The 18424-nt window shown below is 64.5% G+C and overlaps 1 protein-coding gene across 1 annotated transcript in view; it reads left to right on the top strand.

Annotated features, from left to right (window-relative positions):
- Positions 1–18256, top strand: part of ADAP1 (ArfGAP with dual PH domains 1) — a 50835-nt gene extending 32579 nt beyond the window's left edge. Inside the window, exons 4-11 of the mRNA XM_047837616.1 lie at positions 2655–2737; positions 8980–9092; positions 9672–9818; positions 16206–16289; positions 16519–16581; positions 17192–17263; positions 17442–17670; positions 17759–18256. Coding sequence (XP_047693572.1) covers positions 2655–2737; positions 8980–9092; positions 9672–9818; positions 16206–16289; positions 16519–16581; positions 17192–17263; positions 17442–17670; positions 17759–17787 — 820 coding nt within the window. The 3' untranslated portion in view covers positions 17788–18256. The remainder of the gene's footprint in view (positions 1–2654; positions 2738–8979; positions 9093–9671; positions 9819–16205; positions 16290–16518; positions 16582–17191; positions 17264–17441; positions 17671–17758) is intronic.
- The last annotated feature ends 168 nt before the right edge of the window (positions 18257–18424 follow it).

Here is an 18424-nt window from a genome sequence, read left to right as displayed (position 1 = left end):
CCTGGGGGTGAGCTGCCCTTTCTTGGAAAGGAAGGTGGGGACCTGGCCCACCCACCTCCCTGGCCGGAGATATGCTGTTGGCTGCGGGTCTCTGGGGACAGGACGCCTTGCCAGGGACCCACCCCCATGCAGACACCGTGTCACATCCTGAGACCCCACTGCTTCTGGGCTCCCGGGGAAATCTGGACCCTGAGGCCACGCCAGGCCATTCATGTCCCAGTATGAATCAGCGAGGCCGGACAGCTATTTGTGAGATGTGATTTTATCGCCCCGGCCACAGGCTGCCCTGTGGTCTGGTTATTTGCATGTGTCCCCATGTGTCCCTTCTGTCTGAGTGTATGACAAGGGACAGACTGGAACACAGGCTACGCCCTTGCCAGGACATGCTCACAGAGACCATCCCTGCCCCTTGCCGGGGCAGTGTGGTCAGGACCCATCAGGTGGCTGGGTGTCCCAGGGTGGTGAGCGTGCTGACCCGGGGCAGGCCTTGCCTTCCAGAAGCTTCCGCCGGGTGGAGGTTTGTGGGAGCCGAGCCTGCCACGGCCCCCACACTCCGTGGGTGTTCAGGTCTGCCCAGGCCAAGCCCCAGAGGCCCAGGAGGGTGCAGACATCTGCAGGGGTGAAGTCTCAGCCCCTCGTGGGGAAAGCTGACCAGGGAGGTGTGGCAGCCGACCCACCAAGCTCCCTGTGGACAGCCGTGCAGCGGTAGGAGGTGTGGTGGAATCCCTTTGTAAACCGTGGGGATTCAGATGTGCACACTGCGGAGCCAGGGAGGCTCCCACGTGTCGTGAGGATGGCCTGGGGGGGGGCGGTGTGTGTCCCCCTGCCCGGGGCACGGGGCCCATGAGGAGCCGTGCTCAGAAGGCCTGGGGATCAGACCGTGTTAGTGTCAGGCGGTGACTCAGGGGGGCGGGACCCAGTTCCCTTCCCGTGTCTGCCCTGCTGGCCTGGCATTCGGTCCTCACACGGCGGGAAGAAAGTCACCAGGGCCCTCCCGGTTTTCCCTCTGCTGTCAGCCAGCCCCTGGCTTCCTGTGACGTGGGCTCAGCAGGCAGCCTCGGCGGAACCTGGAGGAGCCCCCCGAGCCCTCAGCGGGCAGGGTGGCTGGCAGGGGCCCCGTGCTGGCTTCCGGGGGCCAGGGTGACGAAACACCGGGTGCTCAGCTTTTGCAACAGAAATTCACTGTTCCCACATCCTGGAGGTCGGGGTCGAGGTGCGTGTGGGGTCCCCTGAGCCCCCTCCTCGGCTTGTACGTGGCCATCCTGTGTCTCTGCAGACTCCCCCCACCCCGAGGGCGCCCCGACTCCAGGGCGACCTCATCATAACCCGTTAATCCGTCCAAACAGGGGCCAGTCTGCAGTGTCGGTTAGGACCCAACGTCTTTTCATGGGTGGGGGACACAGTTCATCCCTTAACGGCCTCTGAAACCAGGTGGATGAAACGACAGGAGGTCTGGGTCTGCTGTGGGGAGGGCGGAGGGCACGGGGCAGGCGGGGGGGCGGCGAAGCCTGGCCGCCCTCAGCTCCCGAGAACGCAGAGCAGGTCTGGGGTTTCATCAGTGGCCCGAGACGGGGTGTGGGCACTGCCTCCCTCGTCGCCGGGCCTCACGTGTAGCGGGAACCCCGTCGCTGCCGGCTTTCCCTGGTGCGGGAGGCTGGGCCAGATGGCCTCCGGAGGGCGGGGGCCCCCTGCCGCGACACCCTGGCCGTGGGGTCCCCGGGGGCCGAGCGGTCCGGGATGTGCCTGCCAAGCAGCGTGGGGACCCCCTCCCGTGCCTGCTCCCAGGGCTTAGTCCCGTTGTTGCCACCGGGAGCCTCTGTGCCGGGCCCGGGGAGGCCCCCCGCACGCGGCAGGAAGGGCCTCCGAGCCCGAGGGCCGTGCCGGGGTCCCAGACGTGTCGTCGGATGGCCCCTTCCGAGGGGGGTCAGGCCCCAGGGGCCGCAGGGCGAGGAGGGCGAGGAAGCCGCTGCCTTGCCCGGTGGAGGGGCCGCGAGGGCCGTGGGCGCCGGGCCGTCTGGCAGGACCCACCACGGGCATGAGCGGGCGCTCCGGGCAGACGGCCCTCTGCCGCCTCTGGGGCAGCCCTCCCGGGGGGTGGTGGGCGGGGGTGCGCCTCGAGAGCTGGTGGACGGAAAGGAATGACGCCCCAGTGGGGCTGACCCGCCCGATTCCGTGCGGAAGTGGACTGTGGTTGGGGGCTGGGGGGGGCGCTGGTGGGCACGGGGGTCCTCTTTGGGGTGACGGCGGCATAACCTTGGGAAGGCGCCGTGAGCTGCCAGAGTCAGCGCTTTTGGTGGTCGCGTTACGGCCACGTGAATCAGAGCCAATTTTTTTAGGTTTTTTTTTTTTGTAATCTCTGTCCTCAGTGCGGGGCCTTGAACTCCCAACCCCGAGATCAAGAGTCGCAGGCTCCTCCGGCCGAGCCAGCCAGGCGCCCCCGAGGGCCATTTCTTCTTTTCTTAGGAGGAGGTGTTAGTGGCAGACCTGTCTGATCGCAAATGATTTTAAAAATCAAAGCGGGCGGCCCTTCGGCCCTGCCGTCTGCAAGAGGTGGACACGCGCGCTCTCAGTGGCCGCGTGTCCGTGGGGTGCCAGGAGCCCCCACGCGCCGCGGGCCCGCTCGGCCCGGGGCTCACTCTGCCCTCCCTCCCCAGGCTCCTGCGGGAGCAGTGGATCCGGGCCAAGTACGAACGGCTGGAGTTCACCCACCCGGAGAAGCAGGAGCCGTACTCCGCAGGTAAGACCGCGCGTGTCCCTCTGTGTGTCTCTCTGTCCTTATCTCTCTGTCCCTGCCTGTCTCTGTGTCTCTCCTCCCTGTCCGAGGCGCTGGCAGGCCTAACTGGTCTGGCCCGTGTCCGGTCCTCCTGACACTGAGCTGGGCGGCCTGGTGCTCAGACCCCATGGTCACCCACGGCACAGCTCCGACGGGGCTGGCGCCTCGGGGCCGCGGCGGGCACCCGAAGGGTGACCAGGTGCTGGTGGGAGGGGAGTGATGGACTCGGCCTGGGTGGGGCCGGGGCCAGAAGATGGGGCAGGGGTGATGGGAGCGGCCCTGCTGGGTTCCGGAAGTGAGGGGTGCGGGCACCAGACTGGTCCATGGCCGGAGTGCGTGGGTCCATCCCAGGCGCTGAGGTCCACGAGGGCCAGGTCCCCCCTGTGCCTCCCACCGCGGCCGCGGGGCCAGCCAGGAGTCCTCTCTGCCCGTTAGAACCCGTTCCCCCAAGCTGCTGCCACCACTGTTCCCCTCGGGAAGCGTCCCCAGCATCTCGTGCGTGTGTGAGACAGGCCAGGAGCAGGGGGTCCTCAGGAGGGACACAGCAGCGGCCCCGAGCCCGTGGCCCCACAAGGCCACAGCCGTGCAGACGGTCGCCTCTCCACCGGACCCCGCGGGGCTGGCAGAAGGCACTGGTGTCCCGATTCCAGGGCCCACGCGGGCCGTGTGCAGCCCCCGCCCGGGTCCTCACCGGACTCCCCCTCGGGGCAAGGCCACGCTCCAAGTCACGTGGGAGGTGCTGGTGCACCGGCCTCAGAGGTCGGCCTCGGGGACCGACCCCCACAAGCCTGGGGACCCAGAGGAGCCGGAACCACGGCCCCACACGGCCTCTGGATCTTACCCGCTCACCACAGAGGCCTCCCCAGTGCCCCACACGTGCCCTCCTGGGTCTCCCAGGCGGGGGCCTCCAAGGGCACCAGGCCCCGCAGCTTCTGGTGCCCGGCTGGCCGGGTGCCCCAGACCCCAAGCCCGCGCAGCGCTCTGCTGAGACTGAGGGAGCAACTCCCCCACCCCAGGCCGGCGTCCAGGGGGTAGGGCAGGGGCACCTGGGGGGCCGGCAACCACTGAGGAGTCCCGGCCCTGTGGTTCCTCGTCGGGCGCCCCTCCCCCAGTCCTGTGAGGAGCACCAGGGGATTCCCGGGAGCACTTCCTGCCACAAGAGCACTTTCTCGGGCCCAGGGGCTGACACACCCACTGGCCACCCGAATGCAGTTTAGCCGGGCCCCTCGGAGGGGGAGGAAGGGAGACGCGGGGCTCGGGGAGGCCTCCAGCCCCGGGGGCCCGGTGAGGCCGGGGCACAGCAGAGGCAAAGCCGTGGCCGCCCTGCAGCTCGGAGGGGCCATGGCGGGAGCCTGCGTCCCCAGTAGGCGGTGGGACCGGCCGGTGACCACCACACGTGGCCCCGGGAGGAAGGGCTCGGCACAGTTGTGTGAGGGGACGTGGGCGCCAAAGGTGCCACAGGGGAAGCGACGCCCGTGAGCCCACGGAGGGACGGGCCAGGGAGGGAGGGCCGGGCCCCTGGCGGACTCCCGGCAGAGCAGGTGTGGACGGGCCCACGGTGGGGCTGAAACCCCCGGGGGCTGGAGGAGGGGCGGGGTCGGCACATCCCCCAGCGTCTTCCCGTGGACTCGGATTAGGACGGAGGGAAAGGGTGTCACTGGCAGAGGAGCTGCTGGACCCGCCTAACCCGCGGCAACCAGGCTGTATGGGGCCCCGGTGCACGGGCAGCGTGGCTTCCGTGGCCTTCTGGCCAAAGACGTAAAGCCTGTGCTCCGCCTCAGGGAGACCCCAGACAGACCTGCGTGAGGGGCCCTGACCCGAAGAGCTGACCAGCACTCTTCGAAGATGTCAAGGTCACGGCCTGCAGGGAAGACCGAGAAGCTGGTGGCGCCTTCGGGCATCGTAGGGCTGTGGGGACGCGGTGGGGCTGCCGAGAACGGGGTAGTTCATAGTGCCCTGTGGTCACCAGGTGTGGAGTGGGCCCTGGGCTCCCGCCGGGTCACGCGCAGGCCAGGCACCGCCTGGTACCTGGGAGCGAGGGGCGAGGGGCGGCCACACGGCCCGGGCTCCGGATGGACGGGCTCCTGGACGGACAGGCACCAGGCTGGCGCTCCCCGCCCTTGGGCAAGGTCGCGGGTGTGTAGAGATAGGGTGTCTCCACCTGCCCCACCCCAGCTTGCAGGGGTGACCCTGGTGACGGCTGCCTCCCCACCCTGTGCCCCCCCTCGAGCCAGGGCCTCAATGGTCGCCTTTCACTGGGAGGACAATGCCCCCTGTTGTCCAGAGGGCCTGGCTGCCCAGGCCGCCCCCAGTCACCGACAGACACAGCACTTCCTGCCTAGGCTTCGGACCCCGTTCCCGCCGGGGCTGGGGGTGGGGGGTGGTTCGCCCCATCTCCCTGTGTCCCCTCCTGTCTGTGCAAAGCAGGGCCGGTCCCGAGTTTGCACCCTGCCCCGCCTTTGTCCTCACTGTCACAGAATGACCCAGGGGCTCCCTGTGTGACAGAGCCCATCCCCCCGTGCCTCGGTTTCCCCATCTGTGTAGAGGGGAGGACGCAGTGCTCAGCATGGGGTTGTCATTAAGCATCAAATGGCGTCGCATGCGGGGCAGCCAATGGGCCTGAGGCATCGCTGGGGTGGTGGCTGGTGGGGTCCCGTAGAGTGAAGGTGCTCGGGGGGGGGGTCTGTCTGGGAGGGGGCAGGCTGACGGGCCCCTCACCCCCGCACCGACGTGGATGCGAGCGGGCCCCCACGGGGCTCGGGACTGTTGGCTGCTCCCTGGAGTATGTTGTGCATGGGGATCGGGGTGTGCGGCGTGTGGAGTTGGCCACGCGGAGGGCTGTGCTGGTCCCCCAGCGGGGCGGGGAGGGCTGCGGGAGCAGGCGGGGAGACTGGGGGGCTGGCTGGGGCAGCAGGGAGAGGGGGGCAAGGGAGGCCAGGCCTGGGACCCTGTGTCAACCTCTCAGGGTCTAGAACTTACAGGCCGGGAACCAGGTCTTGGCCCTTCTCGGGAGGAGGCTGCCGTGGGCCTCCGATTCCCTGGTGCCTCCCCGGGCCCTGTCTCTGTGCCCAGAGAACACCTCTCCACCGGGCGTCTCCCGTCCTGGGAGGGCCGCCCCGGGTCTGGGCACGGGAAGCCACGTGTCCCGGCTCCAGTTAAGAAATCAAAGATACAATCCATGTATGAACTCCGTGCCCGTGAAGGAGACAGTTCTGTGAGCCGTGACAAAGGCAGATACGGGACACTCCCAATCAACCAGGACCCTGAGGGCCATCGCCGGCCTCCCCTCCCGGCCCCCGCTCTGCCCCGGAGTCGCTACGTGGGGCCAGTGACGTGGCACCTCTGGAGTGTGGCGGGACACGCCCGACACTGGCCCGCGCTGCGCCCGTCCCCGGCGCTCCTTCCCGCGCAGAAACGTGTCTTGTGCGCGGACGAGTCCCCAGCTTGTGTCCGGTTGCAGCCGCCGCGAGTGTTGTGCTGAGGCTTTCACGGGAATGTGGTTTCCGTTCTCTCTGCGTCGTGTGAGAAGCGCGTGGCGGTTCCCCGTCCGCGTCAACGAGTGGCTCTGCAGCCCCTGCGGCCGAGGCGGGGCCCAGCACCTTCTCCCCGCACGTCCAGCCCGGGCGCCGGCCCGCCCTGGGGACGGTCCGTTCCTCTGGTTTGCTGGGGCCGCCCCGGGGGGTGAGCAGCGCTGTCCCCTGGGGGCCTGGCACCTTCTCCCCGCACGTCCTCCTGGCGCTCCACGCGGGGCTTCTGGGGAGAGGCAGCGAGTGGGGCCGGGAGGTGGGCTGGCCAGTCTGGCTTCCCAGGGGGTGGTGGGGCCCGGCACACAGTAGGCGCTTAGTAAATGCTGAGTGAACCATCTGGCCTCTGCCCCGGGGCTGGTCAGCCCTTGGGAGTAAGCAGTTTCCCCGCTCAGCCCAGCTCCGGGGGTGCGCGTCCGCAGGGCACCCTGGGCCCCGTGCCGCCTGGAGAGACCCCTCTGGCAGGGGTGTGGGGAAGGGTGGGGCATCGAGACACCCCAGGCTGTGTAGGCGTGTGACACGATGGCCAGGAGCCCAGGAGCCCCGGAGTCTGCAGGGGGCTAGAACCCCAGGGTGTGGCCCCGGGTGTGGGGGGCGGGCGTCCTTCCCCGGCCAGGGCTGGGCAGGCCTACCCCACGGCAGGGCCGGGTGTGAACACGGCCGGCCGCTGGCTTCGGGCTCCGGGCCAAGGCGTCCTGCTGCTGGGGCCAGTCGGGGACCCCGGCCAGCGCCCGTCCGAAAATACTGCCGCTGCTGGAATTAGGCCTCCTGGCGGTTGGCCGTCGGGACCCACGTGGCCCGGGAGCCAGAGCAGTTTGGGGCCCGTGCTTGCCACACCCCTCCCCCCCACCGCTTCCAGCAGGGCCTGGGCCTGCGGGAGTGTGGGTCGCGGGCGCTGCTGCCACCTGCTGGGCCCGGTGGGCAAGGCGGGCGGGCGGGCCGGGCCGCAGGGGTCCTGCTGCGCCGGGAGCCGCAGCCCCCAGCCGAAGGTCAGCCAGCGCTCCATGCCTCTCGGCCTCAGTTTCCCCTCCTGCACGAGGATAACAGCGCGGAGGGCTTTCTGGGGACCGAATGGGGCCGTGTGTGTCGGGGGCGCAGCCGGAGATGCTGGTGGGGACCGTCCTTGCAGGTGTGGGGGCCCCACCTGCCGGGCAGAACCTGTGTTCTGCACTTCCCGGTGTGGACGCTTGCTCACAAAGACCCGGGGAGGCAAGTGCATTTGCAGCTTTACCCTGGGTGGGTGTTCGTTTAGTCAACAGACATTCAAGGTAGGGCCCTGTGTGGGCCTGGGGACATGCTGGTGGGGAGGTGCCTGCTGGTGGCGTATGCAGGAGCCTCTGAGTCGCGGGGGGGGGGGGGGGGGGGGGAGGGGAGGGGAGAGGCCCCGTTTGGCATTCAGTCCCGGGACAGACTGAGCGGCACCAGCTGCCCCCTCCCCGACGCCAGGCTGCCGCCTTTTTATGGCCACGTGTTTCTAGAGCAGAGAAAATAGCCCTCGTCTCCGTGTCCGGGAGGGGGCTGCCAGGGCCACAGAGGGGAGGCGCGGTGGGGTCAGGGCCTGGAGGTGGCATCCGAAACACGAGGCGGCCAGGGCTGTCGGGCTCCGGGCTCCATGGGGTGCTGAGCGGGGTGAGGGGCCGGCACGAGCGGCCCCGGGCCCGGCCGCCTCCTCCTCCCATCTTGAACCAGCCTCAGACGGCCCCGCGTGGGGCTGACGGCCCAGGTGGGTGGCCGGACTTGAGCCCCAGGGAGCCCCCCGCACCTGGGGCAGAACAGGTGGAACCGTGGGGAGATTCGTCCCGGAACCCACAAGCCCTGACCGCGGCCGGCAGCCCCACCGTGGAACGCGCCCAAGGACGGCAGGCCCCCGGAGCCACGGTCGCACCGGGTGGGCCCCACCCAGCAGAAAGGAAGGAGCCGCACACGGTCCGCACACGCGCCGTCAGGGAAGGCACAGCCAGGCGCCGGACCAGGTCTTCAGGTCTTGGAACAGGCGAAGTCAACAGGAGTGAGGCAGGAACGAATGAGAAGGGGGCGTCTGGGGGCAGGAGCGTGCACGTGAGGGGGCAGCGTTCCCTTCCAAAAGCTGCCGCGGCAGCCGGCCCAAACTCGCGTGCCTCAGGACGACACAGACTGGCGGTCCCGCGGATCCGGAGGGGAGGGCCGCAGCCTGGGTCCGGGGGCCGGAGAGAAGGCCAGGGCGGGTCCGCTCCCGCATCTCCGTGGTCGTCCGCGTGCAAGGACCCTCGTGATGACCTCGGGCCCTCTGGACAATGCAGGATGCTCACCCATCCCCAGAACCCCCTCACGCCTGCGGTCCCGAGGACTCCGCGGTGGGTACCTCGGGGCTGCCCGGCGTGGGCGGCCCCACAGACGTATCCACAGGGGCCCGTGGGCCTGCGCACGGGGCCGCACCGCACCCCTTCCGTGTGTGTTTATTATGCCTCCAGAAAGAAAAAGGAAAAATGGCCCAAACGGCAGGCAGCAGCGGGCAGCGTGCTGGGGAGGGGTGGTCTCAGGCCCCTGCACCGTGGGCCTGTCTGGCCCGCGCGCACCCAGCTTCCCGGCCCAGAGGCTGACGGGTCTCCTGGCGAGGGGCGAGACCATGTCTGTGCGGGTCAGGACGATGGCCTTGACTGTGGTCCACTCTGACCCTCCGACCCTTGCCCTCTCTCCCCCCAGGATACCGAGAAGGCTCCCTCTGGAAGCGAGGCCGGGACAACGGGCAGTTTCTAAGCCGGAAGTTTGTGCTGACTGAGCGAGAGGGGTCCCTGAAGTATTTCAACAGAAATGATGTGAGCTGGGCCCAGGGTCTGTCGTGGCTGCACGTGGTCCCCAGCTGCCCGCACACAGTTCCCGGAAGCCACACTGCCCGTCCCGTGGGGATGGGGATGCCCGCCCCCCTCCCCCCGCCCCCGTCCACCTCATTCTTCCCTGGGGCCAGGCCTGGGTTGGCAATGCCAGGAACAGAACCAGCGAGCCCTTCCCTGCTGGGCACGCCCGGGCAGCGAGCAGGGGAGGGGCAGGTCGAGCCCTGCCCCCACCCAGACCAGTTCCAGATCAGAACGTGGCCCCGTGACACAAAGAGCCGAGGGTACGGTTGCCGGCCCCCCAGGCAGAGAGGAAAGCCAGGCTGGCGGGACGGGAGCGGTGTGGGGGACCGAGCCCGGCCTTGGGCAGGGGGCACACGGGACAGAGGCGCTCGGTGCCCAAGGAGCAGAGGAGGGTCCACCTAGGTGCCGGGCGCCGGTTGGGACACCAGGTCCAGAGAGGGTAAGCACCTTGCCCAAAGCCACAGAGCACAGCCAGCGCCCACAGGACCGCACTGCCCGCTCGCCCGCCCACCCGGAGCTAAGGCACGGCCTTGCTTCCAGGCCAAGGAGCCCAAGGCCGTCATGAAGATCGAACATCTGAACGCCACCTTCCAGCCGGCCAAGATCGGCCACCCCCATGGCCTGCAGATCACCTACCTGAAGGACAACAGCACCCGCAACATCTTCGTCTACCACGAGGACGGGAAGGTGGGTGCCGGGCTGCCCTCGTCTCCGGAGAGCCCCGCCCCCACGGCGAGCGCGGAGCCAGCTGGGCCCTTGTGGGGGATGGGGCCCGGACGGGCCCACATGGAAGAGAGGGCCACGGTCTGGGGGCGTGTGCGCAGCGTCCTGCTCCGTGGCCGTCCCCCCTGCCTCCCACCCCGCACCTCTGCAGCCTGAGGGTGGAGGGAGCTCCCTGCAAACACCTCAGGGTCTGTCCTTTTGGCCACTGGGGGATTCTCGTCATCGTTCTTTGGATTTTGTCACACGTTTGGCTCCAGACCACGTGCCCGTGGTTTCAAGGGCAAAACGTGTCTGTGAGGCTTCAGACACAAGCACCTGGCAACCACCTGTCAACAACCTTTTCTCCTTTTATTGGTTAAAATGTACATTCTCACAACGTTTAAGCATTTGCTTCCGGGGTATTAGGTACATTCGTTGTTGTGAAGCCGGCCCCCCAAATCTGTCTCCAGAACGTCCCATCTCCCCACAGTGACCCTGACCCGGCCCCCCTGCCCCGCCGTCTGCTCTGTGAGTCTGACCACTCCAGGACCTCGTGTGAGTGGATCCCAGTGTCGGGTTCTCCTGCGTCTGGCTCGAGTCACTCAGCACCACCTCAGGGCTGTCCACATGGTAGCGGGTGTCCTTCCTTCCTTCCTTTCTGAGGCCGAGGGGTCGTGTGGATGGACCGCCTGTGGTTTATCCCCTCCTCCTCCGACAGACCCTTGGGTGGCACCTGCCGGTGGCCGTGGACGCTATTGCTGTGAACGTCGAGGTACCGACACCTGAGACCCCGCGTCCAGTGTTTGTGATTATACAGCCGGGAGGGGAACTGTGGGATCGCAGGGTCACCGTTTCGTTTTTTGAGGAACCACCACACTGGTTTCCACGGCAGCGGCACCACTTGGCATCGCCGTAAGCAGGGCACGCGGCTCGTTTCTCTGCGTCCTCGCCAGCACCGGCTTCTGGTTTCTGATCCTGGCCGTTGTGACGTGTGAGGGGCCGGATCACAGCGGTTTTGACCTGCGTCTCCCTGACGATGCGTGACGCTGCTCGGGGGGAGGGGCACCTGCACGTTGTGTCTGGAGAAATGTGTACTCGGTTCCCATCTTGCCCGTTTGGGACTGAGGTGGGTGGTCTGTTGCCGAGATGTAGATTTTCTGGATGTTCTGGATGTGACGCCCTTATCAGATAGGTGATCTGAAAACATTCCCCCACCCGTGGGTCCCTGTTACTCTGTGGATAGTGTCATTTGAAGGACGCAAGTTCACAATTTGCAAAAAGTCCAACTTCTCTCTTGCCGCCTGTGCCTTTGGGGTCACGTCAGCACGATCATGGCCGTGTCCGACGCCACGAAGCTTCTGCCCTGTGTTTTCTTCTAAGATTTGTAGTGACCAGTCTTACCTTGTCCTCGATCCACTTGGAGTTCATTTTTGTGTGTGGTGTGAGGTAAGGGTCCAACCTCACTCTTCCTCATGAGGACGTCCACTTTTCCCAACACTTGGTTGAAAAGACTGTCCTTTCCCCCGTCGGATGGTGGTGGCGCCCTTTCTCAAAAAATAACGTAACTGCTCCCTGGGCTCTCGGTTCCGTCCCATTGGTCTGTGTGCCAGGTAATTTGGATTGCTGTGGCTTTGCAATAAATGCTGAAATTAGAAGTGTGACTCTTCCATGTTTGTTTTTTAGAACTGTTATGACTCAGGTTCCCAGAGATTCTGTACGAATTCTGGCAGATGCATTTTATCCACCAACTGAGGTGGTGATGTGGTTTCCTCTTCCTTTACTCTGTTAATACAATGTATTACATTCATTGATTTGTTGAAAATTCCTTGCATTTCAGGAATAAATCCCACTCGGTCGTGATGTATAACCCTTAAATATGCTGAATTGTTTGCTAGTATGTGGTGGAGGGTTTTTGCGTCAGTGTTCACATGGGATATTGGTCTGTGGTCATCTTCTATTTTTGTCTGGCTTTGGTAATCAGGGTTGCACTGGCTGCCTAGGAGTTAGGAAGTGTTCCCTCCTCTGCAATTTTTTTGGAGACGTTTGAGAAGGACTGGTGTGGGTTATCCTTGAAATGTTTGGTGGAACATCAGTGAGGCCATCAGGACCAGGGTTTTTCTTTGTTGGAAACTTTTAAAAATGTTTATTTACTTTGATAGACAGAGTGAGTGAACAGGGGAGGGGCAGAGAGAGGGGGGGAGAGAGAAAGAATCCCAAGCAGGCTCCATACTCCGCTCAGAGCCCGATGTGGGCCTTGATCTAACAAACCGTGAGATCATGACCTGAGCCAAAATCAGGTCAGACGCTTAACATACTGAGCTGCCCAGGCGCCCCTCTTTGCTGGCAAGTGTTGATTCCCGAGGGGGCTCCTGACTCGTTTACCGGCCCGTGCACACCGTGCATTTCTTCGTGGGTTCGTCTTGGCGGCCTTTCCGCTTCCAGGGATTTATCCACTTCAACGTTTTATTTATTTTTGGGACAGAGAGAGAGCATGAACGGGGTAGGGGCAGAGAGAGAGGGAGACACAGAATCGGAAACAGGCTCCAGGCTCTGAGCCATCAGCCCAGAGCCCGACGCGGGGCTCGAACTCCCGGACCGCGAGATCGTGACCTGGCTGAAGTCGGATGCTCAACCGACTGCGCCACCCAGGCGCCCCAAGGATTTATCCACTTCATCTTGGTTCCCCCGTCGTCGGCGACCTTGCTCACAGCGCTGTCTCCCGGACCCTTTGATTTCTGGTGGCAGTGTCCCCGCTTTTGAGTCTGATTTTAGTGGCCCGAGTGGGTTTCTTAGTCCGTCCGGCTCAAGGCTCGCCAACTGCCGTTCTTGTGGAAGAGGCGGCTCTTGTCGGTTTCGTTGACTTTCTCTCCTGCGTTTCTACTCCCTCCGTCATCAAGCTCGCTCCAGTCTCCCCTCCCTCGTGCCGGCCTTGGGTCTGGTTTGTTCTTCTTTGTCGGCTTCCTTCCGCTGTCCGTGAGGTCGCGGGCCGGACCCCTTCCTTGTGCTTTAACGGCGGCGTTTGCGGCGCCAGACCCGCCCTTGGCACGCTCGGCTGCGTCCCGTGTTTTGTGGTGTTTCGTCTTCCCCCACCTCGAAGTGTCTGCTCACCTCCCTTGCGGCTTCTTCTTTGGTCCACTGGTCGTTCCGTAAAAGCGCGTTGCTTCCACGAAGTCGTGAACGTTCCACTTTTCCTTGTGTTGACTTCTCACTGCATCCGCCCTGTCGCGGCCACAGAGGACACCTCGTGGGAGACCGATAGGCGGCCTCACGTGGGGTCGGTCCCGTGCCGCGTCCCGTGGGCACCAGGCCAGAACGCGTCCCGGTCGGCGGCGCGTGTGGTTGGATCTGGTCGTTTGCGTGAAGGCCTCGTTTCCCGTGTCGGACTTCGCCGTCCGTTACCGCGAGTGCGGTATCGAGCCCCCCGTGTGCCACTCGAGGCTGTTTCTCCCTTCACCCCCGCCGGGTTTTGCTTCGTAGGTCGTGACGGTGCGGCACGAGGCGTGAGTGTGTGTCACGTCTTCTGGCCGCACCGAGGACTTAGTAACGTGCAACGTCCTTCTTTGTCCCTTGGGACCTTGCTCTGACTTCGAGTCTGTTTGTCTGGCGTCCGCGAGACGCTCCAGCCTCCTGGCGGCTGTGCGCACGAATCTCCTTTCCCGCCTTTGACCGCCACCCCGTCGTGTCTTGACCTCGGCCGAGCCTCCCGCAGACGGCACGTGGCTGGACCACGGGCTGTCACCCAGCCCGCCGCTCCCTGTCTGTGGATCCCAGAGCTTCCCGCGTTCACCTTTCCCGTGGACGGGGATAAGGACGGCCTGCCGTCCGGCTCGCGCTCGTCCCGTTGTGTGTGGCCTGCGGCTTTGCCGCCCCTCACTTCCCGCGTCCCTGTCCTCTCTCGTGTTGAGCTTCTGTAGTCGAGTGTTGAAAGTCCCCCCCGGTTCCCTTTTGTGTATGTTCTGTGGCTCTTTGTGGTTGCCATGGGGATTCCATCTAACATCCGAAATCTATAACCTCCTGGATCCAATTTATAGTAGCTGAGCTTCAGGAACGCGCAGAAACTGCTCCCTCGCTCGGCCGGGACCACACCCCGTGGCTGCAGATGCCACGGTCTTACCTCTTGGTACACCGTGTGCCCTGAGGCATAAATAATCATCTTTTTAAATGCTCTATCTCCTAACGTACATATAAAACAAGATATGTAATTACACAGCAGTTACAGTTAAGAGTAGTTTTTAATTACTATTTGGTTCTTTCCAAGTCTTAGTCTTAAGTCATGTGAAGAACACAACGTATAGTTACAGCCTGTCGTTACGGTCAAACTAGCTTTTGCAGACCTTTGTTTCTCCGTGCAGCTTCGAGTTACTGTCGGGTCTCAGAGGAGCAGCTCTGTTTGCCCAGCTGCAGGTCTGCCCCGTAATAGGGCCTTTATCATGTTGACACATGTCCCCTCTAACCCTTCGTTTCTATCGTGAACAGACTGTACTTTGTCAAGAGCTTTCCTTTGCTTTTTCTGCATCTGGTGAAACGATCATGCGTTTTTAATCCTTTGTTTTGTTGACGTGACAAACCGTGTTGGTTTGTGACTGCTGAGTCACGCTGGCATCCCTGGAATAAACCCACTTGATCAAGGTGAATGGTCAGTGGATTCGATTTGCTGGTACTTGGTTGAGGATTTCCGTATCTATTTCTCAGAGCTCTTGACCTGATATTGGCTAACTGTGTTTGGTTTGCTATCTGGGTAATGCTGGCCTCACAGAACAAATCTGGAAGCTTTACTTCTATCTTTTGCAGTAATTTGAGAACCGGTATTAACTCTTCTTTAAACATTCGGTAGAATTCACCGGTGAAGCCGTCCGGTCCTGTAATTTTGTGCGCTTTGAGATCTCTGATCACTGATTCCGTTGCGTTACTAGTCGCTGGCATGTTCAAGTTTTCTACTTCCTCATCTGGTTTTGGAAGATTGCACACAAGGTTATGTGCTATTAACAGGTTGTAGGAGGGACGTGGCTCGAGGCGTGTGAGCCAGTCTTCAGCTTCACCCAGAAGCTTCCACCCTCTCTCTCCTCAGGAGACTGAGACCAGGGCCTTCCTGTACGTGCAGCACGCGTCTGCAGCGGTGCCTTCCCAGAGAGGGTTGCGCGCACCTGCTGTGGCCGGGCCCTAGGCCTGGACCCAAGGAAGACTGTCTGACGTGGTTCTGCCCTCAGTGAGCAGGTGCACAATTTGTCAGGAGAGACAAGTGGCTAAAATCCCACCTACATTGAGAACTGGAAACAGTGACTGACTGCGGGGGAGGGGACCCACATCCCAAGGGTGAGGACAGACACTGGGATGGCACGTGCAACGTCCCTGGGGCCAGATGAAACAGGAGACGCTGGATAAGCTGACAAGGCTGAGATTGGCAGGAGAGGAAGGGCACGGGCTGGGCCGACCCCGCAGGGCCTGCGGCCACGCTCTGGACTTTCACCTCTATTGGAGGTACAGCGGTGGTTTGCTGGGAAAGTGTCACCGAACTGCTGATGACTCACCCAGCTGTGTGGTTTCAATGATCCGAGGGAGGCCCGACGTGAGGTGGGAGGCCAGCGCCAGGGAGCAGGCAGGAGACGGTGCCTTCTGGTCTCCGGGGCTGGTGAGGAAATGGGAGAGCCCAGTGGTCACTGGAAGCGTGAACGGGGTTGTGGGCAGGGCCCAGGTGGAGGTCACGGCCTGGATTGGACGCCTGTGTAGGAGGGTGGGGGACAGAACAGAAGGGGACAGAGCCGGCCCCAGGGGCAGGGATGGTTAGAGAGCGTGGGATCTGCAGCAGGCAGGCATGGCAGAGGAGGGAGGGGGGCGGCTGTGGCCAAGGCGGGCGCAGGGTGACCCGTGGGCAGGAGTGGGCTGCCCAGCGGTCAGGGAGAGGCGGCCTGATGGGTAGCAAGTGCTGGCAGGGGCAGGAGCTGTTGGGGCTCGTCCGAGGTTGGGGCAGATTCCGGCATCGGGTGGGTGGGGGCCCAGAGCGGGGCGTGGCGGCCAGGAGAGGCAGGGGCTGGGGGTCCACCCTGCCCGGTGATCCGGTGATGGGGCTCCCCTCCCGCAGAGCAACCCTCTTGCTCTTTCCCTCAGAGGAGAGGGGTGGCGGCCCCGGGTGGGGTTACAGGCAGGCCTCCCTCTGGGCCAAGTGCATGCTTTGCAACCGCAGCTCCGTAGGAGAGGAAAGGAGCCGCCCAGAGCCCGGGGCAGGGTCAGCTCAGGGCCAGGGGCCGGCCGGCTCAGACGTCGCCACCCCCGCCCTGGGCCGGCCCAGGGCTGCCCCCCCAGCAGGCCTCACCCAGCACACAGTCTGGGGGGCAGAGCTCACGGCCCAGGCCCACACCAGCCTCTGACCCGCAGGAGATCGTGGACTGGTTCAATGCGCTCCGCGCGGCCCGCTTCCATTACCTGCAGGTGGCGTTCCCGGGGGCCAGCGACGCCGACGTGAGTGGTGGCTGCTCGTGTCTGTTGGAGGGGGTGAGGGGCACAGCCCGAGCCTGGGATGCTGGGCCGGGGGGCCGGCCGAGGGCCCCCGTGGACGCTGCTCCTTTCTGCTGGGGCGTTTCAGCTCAGCGGCCATGAGAGTGGGATGGAGGGGCTGGGACACACGGGGGGTGGGGGGAGTGGGGTGGGGACCGGGAAGGCCCAGGCCTGAGCCTGTCTTCTGCCCCAGCTGGTGCCAAAGCTCTCCCGGAACTACCTGAAAGAAGGATACATGGAAAAAACCGGGCCCAAGGTGAGTTTGACTGGCTGACCTGAGCCGCCGGGGCCTCCTTGGAGGCCAGTGTCTCAGCCTCCAGGGGCTGGGGTGGCCGTGCAGGGTCGAAGGATCAGCGACACACCTTGGCGAAGATTCACTGTGCTCTTGGCACGCTTCTCACGGGTCATCTTGACCCCAAAACCTTTGTAAGCAGGGGCCCCGTGGACCCAGGACTGTGGGGCTCTGGTTAGCCCTACCCACTCAACCTAGCTAGTGCCAGGTCCTGCCTCGTGCCTTTGCCCTTGTCCATCTGGTACCTGTCTGTGCACCCGCCTGGGGCCCCCTTCCCTGCCACATGGAGGCCTGCACACAGTGACCCCATGGCCCAGACAGGACTCTGAGGCTGAGCCCCAGCTGAGCCCCCAGGGAGGATCAAGATGCACAGAGCAGCGAGGAGGGGAACTGGTGGGGAGGGGCGGAGAGGGGAGGGCACAGAGGTGGGACAGTACAAGTGCAAAGGTCCTGGGGCACCATCTGGCGGACGGAACAGGACGCAGCAAGCCTACAGAAGGCCCGAGTGAAGAAGGGACACAGGTGGTGGCCCTGCCCTCAGGCTAAGTGACCAGTCCCCGGGTTTCTCTCACAGCAAACAGAAGGCTTCCGGAAGCGCTGGTTCACCATGGACGACCGGAGGCTCATGTACTTCAAAGATCCCCTGGTAAGGACGGGCCTTGGCCCGGGTCAGCTGGGCCCTCACGGGTGATGCCTCCTCTCCCACGATGACAGGCCGAGGGCTGCCGGCCACGGGCGGCAGGGAGAACATACGGGAGGGGAGGGCCGCATCCCTGGGGCCTGGGCTGCCTGGCCCCGAGGCTCAGCCCGGCCCCGACCCACAGGATGCCTTTGCTCGCGGGGAAGTCTTCATCGGCAGCAGGGAGAGCGGCTACACGGTGCTGGACGGGCTCCCACCGTCCACCCAGGGCCACCACTGGCCACACGGCATTACCATCGTGACACCGGAGCGCAGGTTCCTGCTGGCCTGTGAGACGGAGTCAGAGCAGCGGGCGTGGATGGAGGCTTTTCGGAAGGTCGTGGACAGACCCATGCTGCCCCAGGAGTACGCAGGTGAGTGCAGGGGGGCGGGGTTGGGGGGGGGGGGAGCCCAACACTTCCTGCGTGGCTGTGACACAGCTGGACACCTGTCCTTTTCCAGTGGAAGCCCACTTCAAGCATAAACCCTAGCAAGAGCTGGTCGTGGAGGCCGAGGGAGCTGGACTCACGGGAAATGCCACCGAAGAGTCAGCAGCCAGAGGGGGCCGGTGACGGAGGACAGGCCTCCCGGCCCCCGCCCTCAGGGGCAGCCCTGGACGTGGCCAGGCGGGGCCTGTGCTCTAGCCACTAAGACTCGTTTCTCCGGAGCCTCACTGCAGGCTGGCTGACCTGACCTCTGCCCCCATCATGCTGCTGCCCATGGATGTGACCCTCCCCCCCCCCCCCCCCCCCCCATCCACTGGACCACCCTTCCTCGGGGCCTGGGCCCAGCCTCCTGGCTCAGGGCAGCCCAGCGGCCCCTCACCAACTCACCCTGCCCCCTGCCCACCAGAGCAGGACCCTGCCCGAGCAGGAGGCTGGGCTGTGGGGACAGCGGGCAGCCTGCATGCCTCCCCTCCGGCCCTTCCTACGTATCTCCTCAACAAGTATTTATTGAGCACCTGCTGTGTGTCAATTGTGCGGTCCTGGGTGCTGGCACGGGGACACCGTCCTCGTCCTCAGGGAGCTGACCTGGCGTGTACACGAGGGTCTGGGGGGCAGAGGCCCCAGTGAGCTGTAATACCCCGAGTCGGGGTTTCAGGCCTGCCTACCTGCTGGGCACCTGGAT

This window comes from Prionailurus viverrinus, chromosome E3, assembly GCF_022837055.1.
Source record: "Prionailurus viverrinus isolate Anna chromosome E3, UM_Priviv_1.0, whole genome shotgun sequence".
Taxonomy (NCBI): Eukaryota; Metazoa; Chordata; class Mammalia; order Carnivora; family Felidae; genus Prionailurus; species Prionailurus viverrinus.
Note: the sequence above shows the minus strand (reverse complement) of the source record. Positions and strands in the feature narration are given on the sequence as shown.